At 39.4% G+C, this 22579-nt stretch overlaps 3 protein-coding genes across 13 annotated transcripts in view; all 3 read right to left on the bottom strand.

Annotated features, from left to right (window-relative positions):
* Positions 1 to 1889: 1889 nt before the first annotated feature.
* Positions 1890 to 6342, bottom strand: rbm15b (RNA binding motif protein 15B). The gene has a single exon (XM_067416291.1). It carries the CDS (start codon positions 6138 to 6140, stop codon positions 3693 to 3695), a length of 2448 nt encoding a protein of 815 aa, XP_067272392.1. The 5' UTR covers positions 6141 to 6342; the 3' UTR covers positions 1890 to 3692.
* A 571-nt stretch (positions 6343 to 6913) lies between these two features.
* On the bottom strand, positions 6914 to 11621 carry manf (mesencephalic astrocyte-derived neurotrophic factor). Its single transcript, XM_067414905.1, has 4 exons — positions 11387 to 11621; positions 9432 to 9559; positions 9207 to 9348; positions 6914 to 7553 (listed from the first exon to the last, which is right to left on the bottom strand). Exons 1-4 carry the CDS (start codon positions 11472 to 11474, stop codon positions 7369 to 7371), a joined length of 543 nt encoding a protein of 180 aa, XP_067271006.1. The 5' UTR covers positions 11475 to 11621; the 3' UTR covers positions 6914 to 7368.
* Positions 11622 to 13176: 1555 nt separating this feature from the next.
* The window catches only part of dock3 (dedicator of cytokinesis 3), a 304695-nt gene continuing 295292 nt past the window's right edge, over positions 13177 to 22579 (bottom strand). For 8 of the 11 annotated variants that reach the window (XM_067416269.1, XM_067416274.1, XM_067416271.1 and 5 more), the window contains 3 exons: positions 21864 to 21983; positions 19790 to 19872; positions 13177 to 19170 (listed from right to left, as the gene is read on the bottom strand). In XM_067416269.1, coding sequence (XP_067272370.1) covers positions 18586 to 19170; positions 19790 to 19872; positions 21864 to 21983 — 788 coding nt within the window. In that variant the 3' untranslated portion in view covers positions 13177 to 18585. The remainder of the gene's footprint in view (positions 19171 to 19789; positions 19873 to 21863; positions 21984 to 22579) is intronic. The other 3 variants (XM_067416279.1, XM_067416277.1, XR_010897931.1) reach the window with 2 other exon arrangements.

Genomic DNA, 22579 nt, shown 5'->3' with positions numbered 1-22579 from the left:
ATATACACGAACTGCTTTCGTTTGTAATATATTTTAAGATGTAATGTATTCCTGTGATCAAAGCTGAATTTTCAGCATCATTACTTCAGTCTCACGATCCATCAGAAATCATTACATTCAAATTCATATCAATGTTGACAGTTTTAGCTGCTAAATTTAATAATAAATTTTACTTTATTATTATTAAAATGAAATTCAGTCATGATACACTGCCATTCAAAAGTTTGGGGCAAGTATGATTTAAAAATAAAAATAAATAAATCATATTTATTTATTAGCAAAGGCACAGTACATTGACAATAAAAGTTCAAACTAATTTTGTTTTTTAAATCATAATTTTTTTTATTATTATAATTTTAAAGTAATTACTTTTATCATCAATACTGTGCTTTTGCTAAATAAGTATTAGTTTTGCTTATTTTATAAAACATTTTTGGTGCGTAATTTTTTTTTTTTTTCAAGATTCGAAACAGCATTTATTATAACATAGATCATGTTTAGAATCCTGGGGGAAAAAATCAATTTCAACAAAAACATTATACAGCAAAAGTGTTTTGAACATTAATAACTGTTATTAACTTGATCGTCAAATTTGAATGATTTCTGGTGGATCATGACACTGAAGACTGGAGTAATGATGCTGAAAAATTCAGCTTTGATCACAGAAATAAATTATACTTAAAACATATTACAATAGAAACCAGTTCATTTAAAGTGTAATAATATTTCACAATATGTTTTACTGCCCTGTGAGATTAAGAGGCTACTTTCAAAATCCCCCCCAAAAAAACACTTGTTTCCAAAAAATTTTTGACTGGTACTGGTATAACAGATCTTCTTGTATCAAAACAACGTCTAAATAATATTTGTTGATATCTTAAGATTCAACAAATATACTATTATTGTCATATGAATTTCAAACAGATTAGTTATAATGACACCCCTTTTGCCCCAGTAAGACATCTGACAGTTTGTCAGAACTCAATAAAAATGCTATTAGACAAAATCTAAATTTTACAGTCAAATATGCGAGCTGCAAGCCATTACGTGTTGACTCATGAATCACAGCTCCCCAACAGCGTTCAAATGACACCAGTTGTTGGCAGGATGACGTGCAAACACACACACACACACACACACACACACACACACACACACACACACACACACACACACACACACACACACACACACACACAAATGTCCAATTTAAAATGACCTGTCACCTTGAGAGCGGGAGGTTCAGTCAATGAAGTAACTTTCTGTACGGACAGTTGGTCCGCAGGAAAGCGTCGGAGATCCGTAAAGATTTGACAGACTGGACTAGCGGGGCTCGATCCGTTTAGATTCTCTCATTCTGACACTGAGAAACGAGCTAATTAAGTGTTAGTCTCAAGTAGTCACTCACTACGTTATAAATAACTAACAAGCTTCTGAAAACAATAAGGCTGGTTAATCTTCCAGCGTCATGTAGATCTTTATATTAAACAGCATAAATACTGTATGCAAACGACTTAATTTGCATACCGGCATGGGGAGAAACTAAATGAAGACCGCTTTTAAGTCTGTTCAATGCAGCAACAATGTCTCAGCACGCGTTTAATATGCAGTGCACTGGCTGTTTCCCCTGAAGCAACTTCCCACTTGCACAGCAGGAACTCAACTCAGAGTTAATGTCGCTTTTCTTTGACCGCACTGCCACCTAGCGGTTATAATACAAACCGCATCACAGTCGAGCCTCTTCTGAATGATGGATGTGGTTGCCTGGTTACCACTTTAACCTTCACAACTTGTTTGTAGGCAGGACTGGGATGGAGAGGTAACTATGGAGACAGGTTATCGGCCACATATCGCTAAACAGTTCAGGAAATAACGACAGGAGGTGTGAGTTTAAAAACAAGCACATGAACGTTTACTTTTTTATATGCCATACAGGTTTCGCATACAGACAGAAAAAAAGACTTCCTATAAAAGTGTTACAAAAAAAGGAGTGTTAAAAGATGTTAAGACAACAGAATATGATTACAAATAAACAGTTAGCGTTCAGTGCAAATGGCTGTAGTGTTGGCAGGTGGACCTTCAAATCCCATGATTGTGAACATAGAAAATAACACTTGAGGTTTATACATTATGAAAATCAAATATATGGACCTTTTTTTATGTTTTTAAAAACTCCAAGAATAGCACTTGCTTTAAATGTGTTTACCGACGGGTTAAAATGACTCAGCAAATAGTCATTCGGTGTTGGAAAACAACTAAGGCTTAAAAAGACATTGCCGCGCACAAACAAACACAAGCTTAAACCGTAGTGTTTGTAATGTTAACAAGCATTAGTGTGTCCGGATCAGTACAGTACTCGCTTAGTCACGTGAGCTTCCTGTTAGTGCTGCAGGTGCATATTTATAACAACATACAATAAAAATGCAATGGGCTCAAAGACTCTCTTCATTTTTTCAAACATACCTGATGGGTTACATGGTTAAAGAGGTAGATGCCATCAGTTACGACAAACGCCTCGTCTGAACTGAACATACCGCCTTGTCAAGCACCGTTTTATTTCTGACATGGAAAAACATATAGGGCCTTAAAAGGATAAGATCAACCGAAAACAAAAATACTGTCATCATCTCACCTTCAAGTTGTTCCAAATCTGTACGAGTTTCTTTCTTCCGCTGAACACAAGATATTTTAAAGACAAAGGATGACAGCACCCGTTTTTTTCCCCTACAATGGAAGATACTACTCTGATTTCCAGAAACGTTCCAAGATTTTACAAAAAAAAAAAATAATATCCTGGAAAGTTTCCAAAAATCCTGGGATGTTTCTAAAAAACTCTGGAAAGCGTCTGGAAACTTTGCAACCCAACTGATTAATGATATTCTTTAAAATGTCTTGTTCAACAGAAAAAAAGAAACACGTTTGGACTTGAAGGTGATTCAATTTTGACAATTTTCATTTTTGTGTGAACTATTCCTTAAATCTGATGTTTGACGGATAGAAGAACGGTTACAGAATGTGTAATAAATCACAAAAAATATCACTAAAAAAAGTGTTAAAACTGTACCTTTAGGGGTACAACAGCTCGTCACCAGGGCAGTTTCCCTAATAGCACATCTTTGTGCCTTTTTTACTCCTAAAAGGTGCATATTTGAGTACAAGTACCTTAAGGTACTGCTATAAATCTTTTTGTGGTAAAATAAAGGGCACAAAGATGTAATTTTAAGGGTACTGCCCAAGACGGGCTGTTGTACTCTTAAGGTACAATCTTGACACTTTTGTTTCCCTCTCTGTGTACTTGAATTCCGGTCAACAGAAATAGACATTTCATAAACGTATTTTTACGTAAACTGAATACTACAATTCACTAACAAATAAATGTACACGCATTCGTTCTGTTTGAGCTTTTAAGAAAAGCAGGCCCAGTATGTTTTACACCCATTATAGCAAACCACCAGATGGGAACTTCAGTCAAATTGCTTTGTGCATGCAAATATATAAAAACACATTATTAAAGTAGGATACAACAGAAGACTTAAAAAAACAAACAAAAAAAAAAAAACTCTGGGATGCTCTGGGAAACATTTTGACAAGGGAATGACGATCATGTGGACTGTCTGGAAGTATTCAAATAAAAAGGTACATCCATCCTAAAATCATAAAAGGCATAAAATCTGTGTGGAACATTGGAATCGTTAAGGTGAGTCTCTAACGACCACGATGACCAGGTGCTCCTCCTCAAGTTTGCCAAGAGTTTTCAGAGCGGTCTGGAGATACTGCTGAGAGAAGTCACATGGAGGAAAGGCGTACAGCATGCCCCCCGTCTCTCGCTCTTTGGGGCCGCCGAGGGGCAAGCCGATGACCCCTGCTGCCTGCTTGTTCCTGAGGTACGTCACCAGGTTGCGTAGAAGGCGTTGTTGAAGGCCTGGTTCTGGAGGAGGGGCGTCGCGGTCCAAGGGACCCTGGACGGCGAGGAGCACGGCGTAGCTGTCCGGGCTGCCTAGTTTGATGCGACGCGTCACCTCGTCCAGTTTGGGCTGATCCAACCTCAGACGCTGGGCAATTTTAAGCTGCGTGATCTTGGCGCCGCCTGCTTGGTTGTCTCTCATGAGGGCGTGGAGGAAGCTTGCGCCTCCCTCGAGCATGTGCATGTTCGTGGGGAAGCAGCTGTTCTTAAGAACGAGGGAACCGTGCCACACGCGGCTCAGCGTCAGGGCGTATTCGGAGAGCGTGCTGGGCTTTTTGGAGTCTGTTTTGGACTTGTCCGTTTGCGAGTCGGGGTCGCTCTCACTTTTGCGGTGGTTACGATCCCGCTCGTCCTTTCTCGGATGCAAAGATTCGTCTTGTGCAGGTCGTTCGTCGCTAGAGTGTCGACTGATGTCCGGGGTGTGATCGAGGGGTTCTGAGGTGGAATCTGGAAGACGTCCACGGCCCCGGTCCGGGCTGTCCTCAGGAGTTGATGGCGCTCCTCTGAGTTTTGACCTTACGCGCTCCTCGGCGGGACGGTCATTGGGGCTGAGGCTTCTACGCTTGCGCCGCTCCTCCCAGTTTTTCCCCAGCCCCCGTTCTAAGTCTCGCTCTTTTACCCAGCGCTCCCTGCTGCGGCTACGACTGCGGCTGCGCTGTCTGGCCCGCCCAAACGCTTCTGGGTTCGCCCGCCGCTCCACTCCCTTCGGCGGACTCCAGTCTCGTTCCGAAAGGCGCTCTCTTTCTCGCTCAGCGAACAGAGGGTGTGATGGCGAGCGGGCCCTCGCTCTCAGCTCCCTCTCTAGGCTACGGTGGCGTCCGTAACCCTCAGCGAGGATATCGTAATGAGGAGGCGGGAGCAAAGGCGGTTGGTACTGTTGAGGGTAGGCCCTCGTCTCCTCTGCCTTCGCAAAATCCACACGTAGCCTTCGGCTCGGCCCGCCCAGAGGAAAGCCACGCATTTGCGCACAAGCGGCCTGTGCTGCATCCAGGCTCTCATAATGAATGTAAGCAAAATTATCTCCTTTCACGTAGTCAATGGTGCGGATACTCCCAAAGCGATCAAACTCGCGGGCTAAAGCAGCTAGGGAGGTATTCGGGCCGAGTCCGCCCACCCAGAGCCGAGTCGTCGGATTGGCTTTACCGTATCCAATCTTAATCGGGTTGCCATTAATCATGCGGCCCTGCATGGCCACTTTAGCTCGGTGAGCCATATCCAAGTTCTGAAATTTAAGAAAAGCATACGCGCCACCCTGTCCGCGAGCGGGGCGCTTGATGACGACTTCTTCAATAATTCCATATTTGTCAAATCCTTGTCGTAGTTCCACCTCAGAAATATTATGATCCAAGTTGCCGATGAACAAATTCCTTGTGGCTCTCTGATCGTCCTCTGGTTTTAAGTCGTCCTCGGGAAGCTGATATGCATATGCACGGCTCCTCTCCTCCAAAGCGCTGTAATAGTCCAAAACACGGTCCCTGCTGAGTCCCATGCCATCGACGTAATGCCTGGGTCTCATTTCTCGAAGGGCGCTACTAGCCCCAGCACCAGGGGACAGGGACCGCTGTCTGTAAGTGTAGGCGGCGCTGTGTAGAGATACATAACTAACATCTGGAGGCGTGACACTGCGACGCCGCATATACATGGGCTCAACTTTGAGTGGACGGTCATATAGCACCAACCTGGTTTTGGCGTGACGGGCTTCCCGTGCAATTTCCGTGTGTCTAAAGTTGACATAGGCTATGCGACCCAGTTCAGGCGTGTGAGAAAGCTTGACGCTCACATCTCCAAACTTTTTAAACTCATGAAACAGTCCGTCCTCCACATGTTCATCAGAAAGCTGAGATCCAAGGTTGCTGATAAGTAGTGTCTTGTATTCTAGTCGTGTAGCCACCGATTCTGTAGATGGAGTCTTACCTTTGGGCAGGACCGAGGTGGTTCTGAGGGGGGCTCTACCCAGCAGACCCAGTTCATGATGCGGGCGGTGATGCAGACTCTCGCGCTCTTCACGGACCCGCGGTTTTTCGCGCTCTCGGCTGCGGCTCCGTTTATGATAGTTCCGGCTCTCGGCGAGCAGCAGCGCGAGCGGCGGGTTCGGTTCGCGCTCTCGGTCTCGCTCGCGGACGCGTTTGGCGAGCGTTCTGGACGGACTCGCGTCGCGCTCGGCCTGCCGCTTCATTTTACAATGATGCTCCCCCCGCAAAAATATAAAATCAGCTCCGAGGTGAAATCTCACGGCTCCAGGAGATTTTGTACATCCGTGAGGAGGACTTTAACTAACGTTTGCACGGAAAAACGGTCGCCTGGGTGTTGTGTTTCACCGTTAAAAATAAAACGACAAACATTAGCGTCGCCTCGGCTGCATCTATTCCGCCATCTTGGACAAAAGGAATGTGCGCGCTCCGCGAGTGGGAGGAGTCTCTGCGACGTCAGGACGCATTCTTGTGACGCTTCAAGATCAATATTGACAATAAAATAAAGTTCATAAAATTAAATGCATTAACTCTTTTCATAAGAATCTTATACTTATTCAGGGAAAGCACAATGCCTGGAACAGTCGGTTGTGAATGTGAAATATACAACAATAAACCTTATCATATCCAGAGCTTTACATATTTAGTAGGTTCACTATACAGAATATTCACATACTATGCATCACAAGCAATACCATCACATGATAGACAATAATAAAAACAGTATGCATGTCATAATCCAAATAATGTGTGTGAACTTATTTAATGCACCAAAAAGCTGTATACAAATACATGCAATGACTATTGCATTATATAACCATATTAATCATTTCAATACCATCAACTAGGTATTTTGGTAGTCAAATTAAACAAATGCCCTGAGGGAAATTGTACAAAAAGTGGCCATGATGAAAGAGGTACAATGTTATAATTATATTAACAATATAACCAACAAATAATAAAAAAAGGACAAGACCAATTTCTTTTCTTCATTTAATGAAAAAGACAGTATAACTGTAATAAACACATTTTACACTCAAACTGACCCTCACATTTTGAAGATGTGACTCTCCTCCATTATATTTCATACAATGAGTCTGAAAAAAAAAGCCTATACCCTAAAAAGAAAAGAAATTTAAATCAAACTAAGCAAAGTGTGTCAGACATATTTCCCATAACTTCAGGTGGCAAACATAGGTTGTGTTGGATATTATTTAAAACTACAAGCTTGCACATTGCAAGTCATAAATTAAAGGTTGCGTTTTTTACCGAAGTGTGTGCGCACACGGTTTCTTGAGGTTTGCCCCTGGAGTACATGGTAACGTGACAACACAATGCATACCCCACTGTTAGGTGGTCAGTCAGCTGCACAGCGCAAATCTTCCACCCTAAATGCCTTTGGCCGCTGCCGTGGTCCCATAATTCACTGCAAGTTTACAGATCTGTCCGTGCCTTCGCTGCGTTGGGCGCATATTTGGGCATTAGCTCATTGATCTTGCGGATGAAGTCGGATTTCTCTGCGCATCCTTTGCAGGATTCGCCCCATTCCTCTAAAATTTTCTTCAGATCTTTCACTTTCAGCTTCTTCAGGTCGACGGAGCTCAGGTCAACTTGTTTATCTAGAAGGAAAATCCTTTTAATGGCTTGCAGTATACACTGCTTTATTACCACACACACACACACACGAATATACAGTAGTTTGGAAATCTTGAAGGATGATTTACTCACCTTCAAGTCATCTTAGGTATATTACATTTTTCTTTCAGACAAATATAATCAGAGTTATATTAAAGTCCTGGCTAATCAAAGCTTTATAATGGCAGCCCAGAATTTGAATCCCAAAAAGTGCATCCATCCATCATAAAAGTACTCCACATTTGTTCCAGGGGGATAATAAAGGCCTTCTGAAGTGAATCGATGGATTTGCATAAGAAAATATCCATATTTAACACATTATAATGTAAAATATTCATATATTTCTCCATATTCTATTACAAAGAAAGCATAATTGGAGTGACGTCGGACAGAGCGTGAGCGTTTTGAGCTGCGAGAGGCATCACATTTTCTGCGTACGTTGAATACGGAATGCGGTCTGGCAGAAGCTAGATATTTTACTTTATAACGTGGTAAATATGGATATTTTCTTACACAAACCCATTGATTCACTTCATAAGGCCTTTATTAACCCTCTAGAGCTGTGTGGAGCACCTTTAAGATGGATGGATTCACTTTTTTATACTTAAAATTTTGGGGAGCCATTATAAATCTGCGAGAACCAGGACATTTTTTAATAACTCCGATTGTATTCATCTGAAAGATGAATACAATCTAGGTGTAATTTTCATATACACTTAGAATGACATGAGTGTGAGTAAACATTGGGATGATTTTCATTTTTGGGTGAACTCTCCCTGTAAGCTCTTTCAATGTTTCTGGAAGAAATCTCTTCTGCTCACCAAAACTGTATTTATTTGGAAAAAAAAAAAAAGTAATATATCTGATGTTATCATATGTAATATATATGATGGTAAATCTGAATTATCAGCAGTATTACTCCAGTTTTCAGTGTCACATGATCCTTCAGAATTCATTTGAATATGATATTTGATGCTCAAGAAACATTTATTATTATCAATGTTGAAAACAGTTGTGCTGCTTAATATTTTTCTCTTTTTTGTGGAAACCATAATAAAATACAATTCAAAGATTTGGGGGCAAGTAATTTATTAAAAAAAAGAAAAAAGAAATAAATAAAACTGTTATTCCACAAGGATGAATTAAATTTCAATTGTAAATACATGTTGTTCTTTTTACTTTTCCATTCATCTAAGAATCCAGAAATAAAAATGTATCATGATTTCCACAACAATATTAAGCATGCAACATGTTTTCAATGTTGATAAAAATACAAACCAATAATAATACTGGTATAGTATAATAATAATAATAATACTTAAGCACAAAACCAGCATTTTATAATGATTTCTGAAGGATCATGTGAGTAATGATGCTGAAAATTCAGCTTTGCATCACATGAATAAATTACATTTTACAATATATTATAATGGAAAAAGAGAACAGTTAATTTCAAGTGTAATAATATTTACTATTACTGTAATTACTTCTTGTAATTATTGTAATCTACTTGCAATTTGATCAAATAAATACAGCCCTGGTAAGCAGAAGTAATTTCCAAACTTTTGAACTTCAGACTTCAATTATTGGGATGGGTGGGATGCTTATACTTTATGCAAACAAACTTCTCAACTTACCATATTTCAGTTCACAGATTTGACTGTCCTTCTTTTTGAGCTTTTCACAGATCTTATCCACTGGCACATGGTGACTCAACGGCTTGGAAACTTCATTGATAATTTTTGTTGCTGCATCACTTGTTGCTCCTATATAATAACACTGTGCACACACACACAAAGAATAAACAAACAGAAATAATGCAAGAAAAAAAGAAAAAATCATTGATACACAAAAAGACTTACAAAGCGGTTTTCTTTCCCTTTGGTATTTTTGCACGAATTTAGAAGAGCTTTTTCGATGGAGTCACTGTTGAACTTGACGTCGTCGTCTTTTAGCGTCTGGTAAAACCGATCCAGGAAACCCACACAGACTGCAATGCAAAAATCATAAACGATTCATTAAGACATAATTACGGCTAAAAGCAAGATTTACTTTACAACAGCAATATCTAGCAGATGAAAACGGATTCACTATTGAAATGTACGTCTTAAGGTTCTCTTCTTTTTTCCCCCAGATAGCATCAAAAGATGTTCATAAGCATCTGCTGTGTACAAACATCTGATAAACAGCTTTAAAAAGTCAGTTTTACATCAAATCACAAACATCTTAAAGACATTTTCTAAATGTCTATTTAACATCTGACAGGAAAGGTCTCACACACGTTGAAGATGAGCAAATTCTGAACAAGAAAATATCATCTTTCAGATGAAAAACATCAAATAGACATCTCTGAGATGATGAACATTTATAAAATCATCCAGATAAAAGATCAGTTCTCAATTAATTATTAATCAGTTTATAAATGGCAAAAAAGGACCAATATTTACATGGGTGTGCCATTTATAAAGTAATACATTTACACAGGTTTCTGACAATAACCTGCATTATTCACAGTAGACACTATTTGCAATATGATATGAGGGTCCAAAAGATTTTCATTGAAAACAAATGATTCAAATCGCGTGTCAAACTGCTGAAATCACATGACATTGACGATCTGAATCATGAATCAATACGCTGTTTCATAACCGTTTTAATCTTTATTTGAGGATTGAAAACAAAACCAAGGAAGAGAAGACAATGCTGAATAAAGTCGTAGTTTTTGTGAATTTTTGACCAAAATGTATTTCCGATGCTTCAAGAGAACTAACTAACTAACTGATGCCACATAAGGACTACTTTGATGATGTTTTTATTCCCTTTCTGGACATGGACAGTATAGTGTGCATACACTTAGATAAGCTGTCGGACTAAATATAAAATCTCTCAAACTGTGTTCTGAAGATGAACGGAGGTCTTACTGATGAGGAACAACATTAGGGTGAGTCATTAATAACATAAAATTCATTTTTGGGTGAACTAACCCTTTAAATACACTTGCCAGTGTAACAGATGTAGGCCTGAAAGAGCGATGCGAGTAAACCTCCTCTCTTCTGACCTCAAGAGGCGCGCTATTAACTGATGCGGATGCCGTCTTTAGTGTCCTTGTTAACATGCCCGCCTCCTGCACAGGAGACGCCAGTCCGATAAAAGTGCGGTATAGATTTTGTTAAAAGTACGGGTGACACGTCCCCCCCATAATCTACGCCAAATGTTCCAGCGCATGATGCAGGTGTAACGGAAGACGAACTCAGAAGCAGAGAGGATAGAGCAAAACAAAATCTGATTCTCACGAGAACTAGCATATTGTCACCGGATCGTCCTGCATCATACGCTGGAACGCCGGTCAATCGTGAACGCACGCGTGACAGTTAGCGGAAGTTAGATATTTCGGTTTGTAAAGTTTTAAATATGGATATTTTTACACAAACACGTCGCTTCACTTTAGAAGGCCTTTATTAACCGTGTGGAGTACTTTTATGATGAATGGATGCACTTTTATGGACTTCAAAACAGAAAAAAAACATTATAAAGCTTGGAAGAGCCAGGATATTTTTGAATATAACTCCGATTTTAGTCGTCATATACACCTAGGATGTCTTGAGGGCGAGTAAATCATGGGCTAATTTGCATTTTTTGGGTGAACTATCCCTTTAACAGTAGGAAACGAACACCGAAAATACGATAAAATGCCTTCAACTAAATGTGCAACACAGTTAAACTAAATCAGATGAATAAAACGCAGAAGAGAGATGCTCTTGACAGGGAACGCGTTTCCTGAACATGTTTACACTATGAAGATATAAAACAAACTCACCTTCACACTCTCCATCTTTCAAAGCATCACTGCAGCTCGGAACCAGCGCCAGGGCCAGGGCCACAGAAAGCCCACTTAAATATAACATCCTAAAACCAAACACAGGTGTCTAACTACTTAAATACGGTATGAAAAAGTGCTGGACTTGGTTCTGAACGATCATTAAAGATACCGGCTCGAGAACACGCAACGTTCAGATTCAACAGCGCTTCCTATTGAAACACCCCGCCCACTCTCGCATCTGAATGGTTACCGGTCCACTCTTCGCTCGTCTATTGGCTGGCGCATGACGTCGCAACACGCACTCTTGCCTGAATGGATTTGCAGTGTTCATCCAGGGAGTGAGTCCAGTTGGCGGCCTCTGATTGGTTCTGAAGGAGAACTTTCCTGGTGACGATGTACGGCTTGATGACGCGTGGTTTGTACCAACGCCATGTTTGTAGTTTTCTGTCATCATCCGGTAACATCAACTGTCATCATTCACTGAGCAAAGCGGACGCCGGTTATATCAGTAAGAAAGAGTGTTATACAACATGACCATTTTGAGATATTTCTCTCACATAAACAGTATTGTGGCAGAATCAGAAAGCAGTAGCCTACCATGTTAGCTGCAAACATTTGAATTAAATTCCAAAATCATCATATGTTTACACAATAAACCTTATTCAGAGCAGCGACATGACAGGCATTACAACGAGACTTACCGTGTTTTCAATGGCATCCGCTGTAAAAAGCCGCATGAGGAGTTTTTTTGTTGTTGTCTAATCCTACTTAAATTTCGTGAAGATATTTTTTGCAGCCTTTCATTAGCAGAATGACCCTAAAACACATTAAATAACTCAGTACGTCCCAAAAAATCGAAGCAAAATTACCCTAATTAGACACTTGACCACCTGACCATGTTTTTATTTTATTTTTATTTTTTTATTGGAGAAATAGCGTAAATATAAACTGAACATCATTTAAATCTCAAGATCCTCCGTATTTGAAATCTAACAAAGATCTAAAACAAGATAAGATTAATTGATCAGTTTGAGTGCCATTTTGTCAAGCAAATTAATGAATATATAAATAAATAAAACTAATCATTATGGTTTTCACTTTGGCTGTGACTTGGAACATTCATATTCTTATAACTCTCTTCCTGTTGATTTAGCGATGCAAGAAATCTCAATGATTTGTTTTTAAAGGAAGATAAGTGAAATAGGTTGCTTCAAAAGTTAACCTAGCTTCTGACTGAATAATTAACTATAATGATTTAGTCAGAAATGAAGGTCACCTTTTCAAAATTAATATGCAATTTTTCCCTTTATGTCATATAATGATGGTTTACAATTTCAGTGCTAACACACATCATAAACACATGTGAAATTTTGAATTGGCTTGATATAAACCCTCTATATTTGAAACAATATCTCACAGCTGAGCATGCTTGAGTCTTACACAGACTTCAACATTTAGCATATACAAAACACAATAATAGTAGCTATACTGAGTCAAGAGTAAATCTAAAGCACAAGATCAAGTAGCCTACTCTTTTTTAGTTACTAGAACTCTTGTGTAAGTGAACTATACTAAGCATTTGTTAGGACACCATACTATTCCTATTTCACTTTACTTGTTTTAAGGCAATTGTTTGCATAAGTCTAATTCGATTTTACAATATTGTGTATTTTTGCTCTTTGTATATATATTTTTTCAAGGTCCTTTCAAGAATTTTCTGTCATTGTACAACAAAACATGAAACATGATGACTCAATCACACCTCAAAGTAAAGGAAGGAAGGCAAATATCAGTCGATAAAACATTATCTTTAATATTAGGCATTATTAATGAATTACACGTCACAGCGGTTAAGTGAGTAGGAAAAAAAAGTGTGTATTTACATCTAAAATCCACACCACATGTATTCATGCTAGCACAATATATACAGAAAAAATACTTTGAGAATACTTGTACAAAGGTTTTCGTATTTCTGCATGGTAAAACAAAACGCTCTTCAGATTTCAATGCAAAATACACAAAATAACTGTAGTGATTAGGCCATTGAAAGATTTTTTTTTTTTTCACTTGTTTGCAGTTTAGTTTTAAAAACACATTTACATCAGAAAGTACAAGGCAGACAATTAATCTCAGTCTATACATGATTTGTCCCTCTTGACCATATAAATACAAAGCTTTTGAAGGATTATATACACAAAATAAAGCCAGACATGGTGTGGTACGAACTGTAATGCAGGCCAAGAGCGTTTAGTACCCCTCTTTTCTCAGTTTTTCATATGTACAGAGACCAAAAAACACCCATTTCATCCTCTCACATTTCCAATACATGACAATATTTACCTCATTCAAGTCACCAATCCTTTCAGGAAAATAAACCCAATATTTCATAAGCAATTCGCACGTAACAACAGCATTGATCTGGAATTGAATTAGAGATGCTGATCAGGGCAACCTCATCATGTAAAAAATTAAATGTCACCCTCAGTCTGAGACTTTAAATCCAAAACGGTCGGCTTGCCTCCATGGAAATATCAAACATGTAAAATATGTACACTCGTTTTTTTACATGGTTGCTTGTGCCAAATGAGTAACCTCCATTTAAATGACTTGTGATTATAATACCTTATCATTTTTTTAGCTTTTTTGCTTGGATGTGCAAGCAAAATCACGATGGTGAACGAATACAAGACACACAGTATCCGTCAGACCATATTTACATGCAAAATGTCTAGAAAGCATAATAAGAAATGCTCAAAACAACAAATATTAATGCTTTTTTAGTTTATCAGTGCTTATATTCACAGAATGGGCTGTGACGGATATACTTCGACACTCAGTCTTATAACACTCGATCTTTGCATAGATTCCAGTTCCTTCCCTGATCGCTGAATATTTAATGTTTATAAAAATTATTTATATTGTCTGAATTAACCCTAAACGGATTAAGGTAATATAAACAATAATTCATAACGCATCAGTCAACCCATTATTTCTATATGTCTTTGGAGACATAACACACTTGCTTCATCATTATATATCTTTATAATTTAGTAAAGAAAATAATAATATGTAATAAATATACAACTGCATACCATCAGCAGTTACCCAAGTTTTACTCTATGAGGAAGAGCATACAAATGAGTGGACAAGGGCAGTTTATGTCTTTTCTGACAAAAGGAAAACAGAAGGGGATATTTTTGTAAATGTACACAAGGCCCTCTATCGTGTGTATTTGCTTTCTCTGGCCATAAGACGTTTGTTAGTGATGAACCATCAGTCATTTCAGCCATTAGGATACATGCATTTCTCTCTGTACATATCCTGCCATGAAAAGTACAGTTTTCATTTCACAAAAACACCCATAAATGCCTTAAGTTTACCTAAAAACTTGTATTTGCCTTTGATATTTTGGGGCTTAAGTACATTTCATATACTATGAGCAGCCTTAAGTGTATACTTTTGTGTTTGCATGCCAAAAATAAATAAAAAGTACTTTTTAAAACCATAATATATCCTCTTAATTAACCAAATTAAACCACATAATCGATTTTTGTAGGGTCTATCAGTGAAGTACAAATACAAAATAAAAAAAAAGTAAGTTGTCTGTCCACAACGAATGTGAAATGTATGGCACAATGAAATCACCTCAAATTTAGAATATATGTGATGTTTAAAGGGGTCATGAATTGAGAAATAAACTTATCCTTGATATTATGACATATAAGAGCTCAATGTACTATTAAAGCATCCTGTTTTATGTTTTAAAACCCCAAACTTCTTTGTTGGTCCAAAAACAGCTTATATTGAAACCAAGATCTGAAAATGGCTCGTTTCGGATTTTGTCACATTACGACATTAAAGGACCGCCTCTGCAGAAGAAAGTCAATGCCCACTTCTACATCATCACGTCTTTGGCCACGCCCACTGGAGTGTTAGTGAGATGACGAGGAGAGAAGAGGAATACAGGACACTGGACTAAAAATAACATTATCTTCCAAAGGATCCTAATGCTAGGAAACTATGTGAATGTCTCAGTAGAGCATTATTTCGGTACATTTCACTGTGGATTCTTTGGAAAATCAGTCGAATTTTCTGCGCAGGCTTTGCAAACCGACTTTTACTGTGAGATATGAACCTGAAAGCAATGCCATAACATGTAAATAACCATGCTAAAGCTAATGACTGATTAGCTTTAACGTGGTTAAGGTTATGATTAATAATGACTAATGATTTGTGATCAGTGATCTGATATGATTCATGTACAGTCAGATGTTCTTTTTCTCAAAATCGTTTAATGCCGTTTATGCGTCAGTAAACCAACTTTACATTGTTTCTCTTAGTAGCATTAAAATAATCTGATTTAAAAAGAGATTCAATTAAATGAAAGCGATCATTGAATGCTCCCATTGCAATCTCCGAAACAGCTGTCAATCAAACCGTGCGAGTTTCTCAGTGACTCTCGCCAAAACTCCCGTAATAATCAATTACACTATCTACACTGCACAACGAATCCCTTGTTTACATTGTGTTTGCACTGTTAGTCAGGATGAAAGCATTCATTAAAGTGCAACAGGCTGTCTGTTACTGTCAATGATGCTCATCGCTGCAACATTTCATTCATCGGAAATCGATCTAAATTTAATGCTTTAATCAATGTCACAATCTCGACAGGTATCATAGTAAAATTGCAGAAACTGCCGAGTCCCACATATAATACTTCTTTTATATGCAAAGATGCTATCCAATCACAGCAGTGGGCGTTTACACTGACGTCTCACAGCAGCCAATCACAGCAGTGGGCGTTCACACCGAAGTCTCACAGCAGCCAATCACAGCAGTGGGCGTTTACACTGAAGTCTCACAGCAGCCAATCACAACAGTGGGCGTTTACACTGAAGTCTCACAGAAGCCAATCACAGCAGGGGGCGTTTACACTGAAGTCTCACAGCAGCCAATCACAACAGTGGGCGTTTACACTGAAGTCTCACAGAAGCCAATCACAGCAGGGGGCGTTTACACTGATGTCTCACAGCAGCCAATCACAGCAGTGGACGTTTACACTGATGGCTCACAACAGCCAATCACAGCAGTGGACGTTTACACTGACGTCTCACAGCTGCCAATCACAGCAGAGGGTGTTTACACTAAAGTCTCACAAAAGCCAATCACAGCATTGGGCGTTTACACTAAAGTCTCACTCCAGCCAATCACAGCAGAGGGCGTTTACACTGAAGTCTCACAGCAGACTGCCCCTTCAAACAGTGTGTTCAAATCAGAGGGCTAAAGTCAGGGTCAAAAATGGCCGTTTATTTCTATATTATACCAATTTTTGATGTAAAAATCATACTAAGATTAGAAATGCACCTCAAACATTATATAATAATAAAAATGCAGTTCATGACCCCTTTAACAGAGTTGTGTGGAGCAATAGTTTGGACCAGTGAGATTTAAATGTGGGCGGAGCTACCCATAATGACACAAATCGCCTGACAAACTTAAATCAACGTGGAACATGTAGCTTTTAAAACTTTTCAATTTATTGGACTGTGTTCTTGCTTTCGCTTGGATAATGAAATTTAAAATTGGCCAGCAAATTTAGTTTTTTTTAGCCACATTCATTTATCCCAATATGCAGAGTTGCTCAAATCAGAACTAGACATGATGATTCGTATGAGGATGTTTACATACACACTATAAGCAATATCTCTAACAGACCCTCCCTTCGAGTGATGAAGGGTAATATTATCACCACCATTGAAGAGAACATGCACATTGTACGTAAAAATTTGCTTTTTAAATAACATACTTTCAAGTCGTCAGACGACGTTAATATGAAAACAACATCAGGTTCTGGATTTGCATCTATCAGCAGTCGAAAGACTTTTGAAAAGTCACTCAACTCATAAACACAACATAAAACACACTCATGAGCCCTGCCTCCTGTCCACCATAAAAATGTGTGACAATCTTTCATAGCCATATACAGTATAATATAATCTAAACTGTATTTATTCTAACTCTTTTTTGTATTTTTTACAATACCATTAAATTAAAGTCTTGGAATTTTATAACAGCTCTGTCTAAAAATATACTTCTTTATGAAAACTGTCAACTCAGGAACAGAAATCAATTCACAAAGGAACCTGCTGAGACCAAAAGCCGCTTTACTGTGAGGAGACATCTGTGAAATAGCTTTGATTTAACAGCGCTTTGGCTGTTGTGTTATTAGCGTAACGGGGTAGTAATGTTTAGAGTGGCTGATTTGCTTTCGCAGCACGACAATTTTGTGGGTGTAATGAGGCTTTACGAAGATTTTAAAAGCCTCTTACTGTCAAATCAGTGCAGATTCTCTCTGAGGAGAAGCTTCCCACTACCGTGCAGGAGGTAGCAGACGTTCTGTAAAGTGGTTTAGGTCTGTAATGAAGTGTTATGTTAGCATGTTATATCAACCGCTGTGTTAACAAAACCCCGTCTAAGGCTTAGTCAATGAGGAGATCTTCAAAGATCATCTGAAATCCATCCTTAAGTGGGCTAGCGAGATGTAAGCCAATTTAATTAAACTTTTAGCCACCATCTGAGGAACCACTGCTGCTAACACTTTCTAAATTATTTCAGAGTTGAATAAAAAAAAAAGGCAAAACTAAGGTTTTTGGTGCTCAAAGGTTAAGTGCTAAAGTGCAACCCAACCAAAACTGAATGCCTGTTGGTGAGTTGGTAATAAAAACTTAAGAAATGAAGAGATTAAGTTGTAGAGCTTGACAAGAGATGCATCCTATCTCTGAAAACATCTTTGATCTACCTCAAAACAACCTGAATCTTATTTTGTGCTTCCTGTTTAATCTGCAAGTCTCTTTTCGTACCATTACAACTTTCAGGATTCTAACCATATCTGTATTATCCAATCAACATACTGATGTTAATGAGGGGGAGTAGCTTGGGCTCTACAAGCAGTTTGAAATCAAGGGTCTTGGGCGACTCCCAATCAACAACCACTAAGTGCAAAACAAAACAAAAATCTCACTAGCATGTAGAAGCTCAGCAATATGGCAAGCACTTCTTAAAATGTGTAAAAGACCTACACTGGATACATGGGAAGTAGAGGAGAAGGTTCAAATCAGTCATTTCTTGGGAGTTTCCCAAAACCCAACCACCTATCACACCAAAGCCAACGGTCCAAGATGAACCATGTTCTTCTTCTATTCTTCACTGATGCCATGTTCCCATGCCACCTTGGCCTGCTCCTCCTTGTTAGTGAGCAGAGGCTGGGAGATCTTGCGGGGCATAGGCCTTGGAACTGGCCTCAGGTCCTCTTCAGGTATGCACCCTTCCCTCAGGTAAGGTTTGGGAGGCAGAGCAGGTGGAGGCTCGTGGTGGTGGTAGTGCGGGTGGGTGATGTGTATTGCATGTGGGTGGTGATGGTGGAGATGGAGGTGATGGTGGTGGTGGCCATCGGAGGGTATCCCTGGGGTTACACCCAACGGGGCTGAGTGACTACGGCATGGAGCAGGCTTCAGAGGGTCCAGAACTTCAGGCTCGGAGACGCTGTAGCGTACGGGGATGTAGGGACTCTCGGCTTCCTCTGTGTCCGTGGTCCAGGCCTGGCTGCTCGGCATCGAGTCCAAGGTGTCGGCTCGGGCCGGAGGCTCGGAGGAGGACTGGGCGAAGTTGCTCTCGCTCAAAGAGGAGACGCCACTGCTGGCGCTGCCGGACAAGGTTGAATTACTGCCATCCAGGCCCGATTGTGGACTGGTGGGTGAGGCAGGTATAGGGTGCAGGGGCGACTGGTGAGGAAAGGTAAACAAGGTTTTTATATTCAATATATTGGATCTGTTGCAATGTTCAAATGAAAGACCAGTAGGATAACATTGGGAAGACCTAAGAGCAGGGGTGCTTAAGCCACCTCCTGGAGAACATCCTCCATCCAGTGTACCTTATAACTGTGACTAATTATTTTACAGTACAATAGCACTCTTGAGACTTTTATTGCTATGTTTCTCCATTTTGACGATTAATTTGTGGTTTCTGGATTGGACTGAAACATACAAATATTGCTTTAATATCCATCAAACCTTCTGGTAATCTAAAGTGACACTTTTATCCTACTGATCTCCCTTTTACAATAGGGAAACTACATCCCAAGCACACGCATACTGTACACACATCAATTGCACTACTGCATACATATACAAATGCACATGAAACGAGAACAATATGAACCCAAAACACTTTAGCATCTTAGGGACACCAAAAACAGTTATATCCAGAACCAGACTCGAGTTCTATTTGGCTCGAGGTGTTTTGACTGGAGAACAGGCAGGGACATCCGAGGTCAATCTCGGAATGCTAACGCGGAATGCATGCATGAGGAGGACTAATAGGACACATCTAGGCGGAGGATACCTTTCTTAAGGAGCGCGCGGGGAGAGCTGGAGGGAGTTCGTTGATCTGGTGGTGGAAAGCATCAAAGTGCATCGAGAAGTGTCCTAAAGGGGGACACACAATTGGACAGAACCAGGGTTGGAAAGAGCACACGCCGGTACACACTCGCACGTAAACACTTGTTGGCATGCACATTCACTCCGCAAGCACTATGAAGGACTCTTTCTGAACGTAGCTGATGTTCAGAGGAGAATAATGGCTGGAGAAGAGGGAATGAGGAGGAAATGACTCTAGTTTGTGTGAGGATATAGACTATAAGCAAAGGATCAATGATCAACTGTGGGGAAAAAGCTATAGAAATGAAGGGAGGATGTTACAAACATTTGGGCAGTTGACATGATGCGTAATAGATTATTGTGTAACAGTATTAATGTGTAATAATAAAACAAAATTGTGCTACTGGGAGCAATATTCTTTTCTCGGTATATAATGACCATGTAGGTAGAGTAGAGACCATGTAGTCTTACTCTTGGTGTATGGTGTACACATTTTTTTTGTCCAATAAAATACACTCTGGAATGAGAATATCAACTTTATACTTACAACCTGCAATGCAAATAGCATATTATGGTTTTAATACTTTCATTTAGTTTGGCCTGTCCATATCCCATCCCAATATCCAGTTAAACAGGAATTATGTGAACAAAGGGTAAAAAATTTAGCTTGGCAAGCCATTTGTTGGAGTCTTTAAGCTGATCTTCACAGTGGTTATGTGGGAGGATAACACAATGTGTCCAATCAGCTTTATTTGTGAGAAATGCTGTAATAGACTATATTTCTGAAACACTCATTCAAATCATTGAATTTAGGTGTTCCATGGCCACAGGTGTATAAAAGCAAGCACTAGGCATGCAGACACTTCTACAAACATTTGTGAAATAATGGGTCTCTCTCAGGAGCTCCGTGAACTCAAGCGTGGTACTGTGATAGGTTGTCATCTGTCCATTCGTGAAATTTCCTCACTAATAAATATTCCACGGTCCACTGTTAGTGAGATTATATCAAAGTGGAAGCAATTTTTTTCAGGGGTTGGGCTTGACCCCTTAGATCCAGTGAAAGGAACTCTTAATTTTACTTAAAAATTTTGGACAATTTCATGCTCCCAACTTTGTGGGAACGGTCTTGGTATAGCAGCTTCCTGTTCCAACATGACTGTGCACAAACCAACCAGTGCACAAAGCAAGGGCCATAAAGACATGGATGAGTGAGTTTGGCGTGGAGGAACTTGACTGGCCTGCACAAAGCCTTACCTAAAGCCAATAGAACACCTTTGGGATAAAAAACTAAAAACTCTTTATTATTCATGCCAGGCCAGTAAATGGCGATGTCACCTTGTAAAGAAACACTATGAGCCTGTAGACTGAACTCATAATGTCAACGTTTTCAAAAAAAATCGCATTTCTGTAGTTGGAGACGAAACATGTAAATGAACAGCCAAACTGCATAAAACGTTGTCGTGTAAACGGCCCGTTAGACTACATTTAACTTATTTAAACTATCTTATTTATAAATTTCATTATTTAGTATGTATAAAAGGCACACAGTTAAAACTTTATTTATATACACACACATATGTGCGTGTGTGTGTAAAATAAATGTTTTTATTTGTCAACCATCCATTTGCTTCTAGATGGGTTTAATCATAAAATTGATATCAATAACGTCCCTCAGGATGCAGCGACAGCTGTTTAACCCAGGGGAGAACATTTCATGAAGCCAAGTCCAATATAATAAAGATTCCACTAGAATTCGACAATGAACAAATATTTTAAGTAGACACTGTTTGGTTTCTTAACTGTATTGGCTTTCAGTATTCATAATTTCTTCCAAAGAGTACATGCACACTTCGGCAGATACACATTCCAAATGTCTGTCCAAATGAGCTTGTGTAGCTGATCACGACGTGTCACCTTATCATGCGTAGATGATCCAACGTAGCCAGTCTTTTAATACATTTTAAAATGAAAAGCAATGCGTTCACAAAATATCTTACTCTTCAGTTAAACCTTTCCTCAAAGATCTTGATGTGTCTTACCGGGAGGGAGGGTGCGGGGGGGAACTGGAGGGGCCATCACACTCCCGACATGAGCAGATAGGAACGGCAGAGTGTCCCTGGTGCCACTGTCCAAACTCCAGCTGCTGGGAGCTGTCAACACTGCCAGAAAGAGCAAAGACCACCATCACTTTACACGTCCCGACTGATCTGCTGGATCCCCATCTGAAGGGCAGATATCTCAGGAATTCTAGCTTAGCGTGTTGAGGTTTGGGTTCTAATGTTTTCAACAGGACACTAGCTAAAATAGCCTAATGAGAAAGACTTCCTTAGCAAACCAGCTTGTTGGATAGCATCAAGCATGATTGTAAACCAGCTACATTAGCTCCAAACTAGCAGTAACCAGCCTATGCTAACAAGTGTACGAGTTACCAAAAATCCTCTTAACAAGCAATACTTATTGGGTAAGCCAGACTGACCAAGAAGTTTGTTTAACTTAGCTGGTGAAGTTGGTCGACAAGCATCAACCTTCAGCAAAGTTGCAAACAAAATTCTTGGTAAAACTAGTTTATTAAGGAAATTTTACCAATTTCTGTAAAGAAGTTAGTGCTGGTTTGAAACTGGTGTAGCTAATTTACTAATATAACCATACTGTTCACCAACAAAAAGTTGCAACGAAACACTCACTTTCAGTCAATCTTATGTCAATCTTGAGTACCTACAGAGTAGTATTGCATCCTTCATATCTCAAAAAAGTC

This window comes from Pseudorasbora parva, chromosome 14 (genome assembly GCF_024679245.1).
Source record: "Pseudorasbora parva isolate DD20220531a chromosome 14, ASM2467924v1, whole genome shotgun sequence".
In the NCBI taxonomy this organism is placed as follows: Eukaryota; Metazoa; Chordata; class Actinopteri; order Cypriniformes; family Gobionidae; genus Pseudorasbora; species Pseudorasbora parva.
This window is presented reverse-complemented; position numbering and strand designations above follow the sequence as displayed.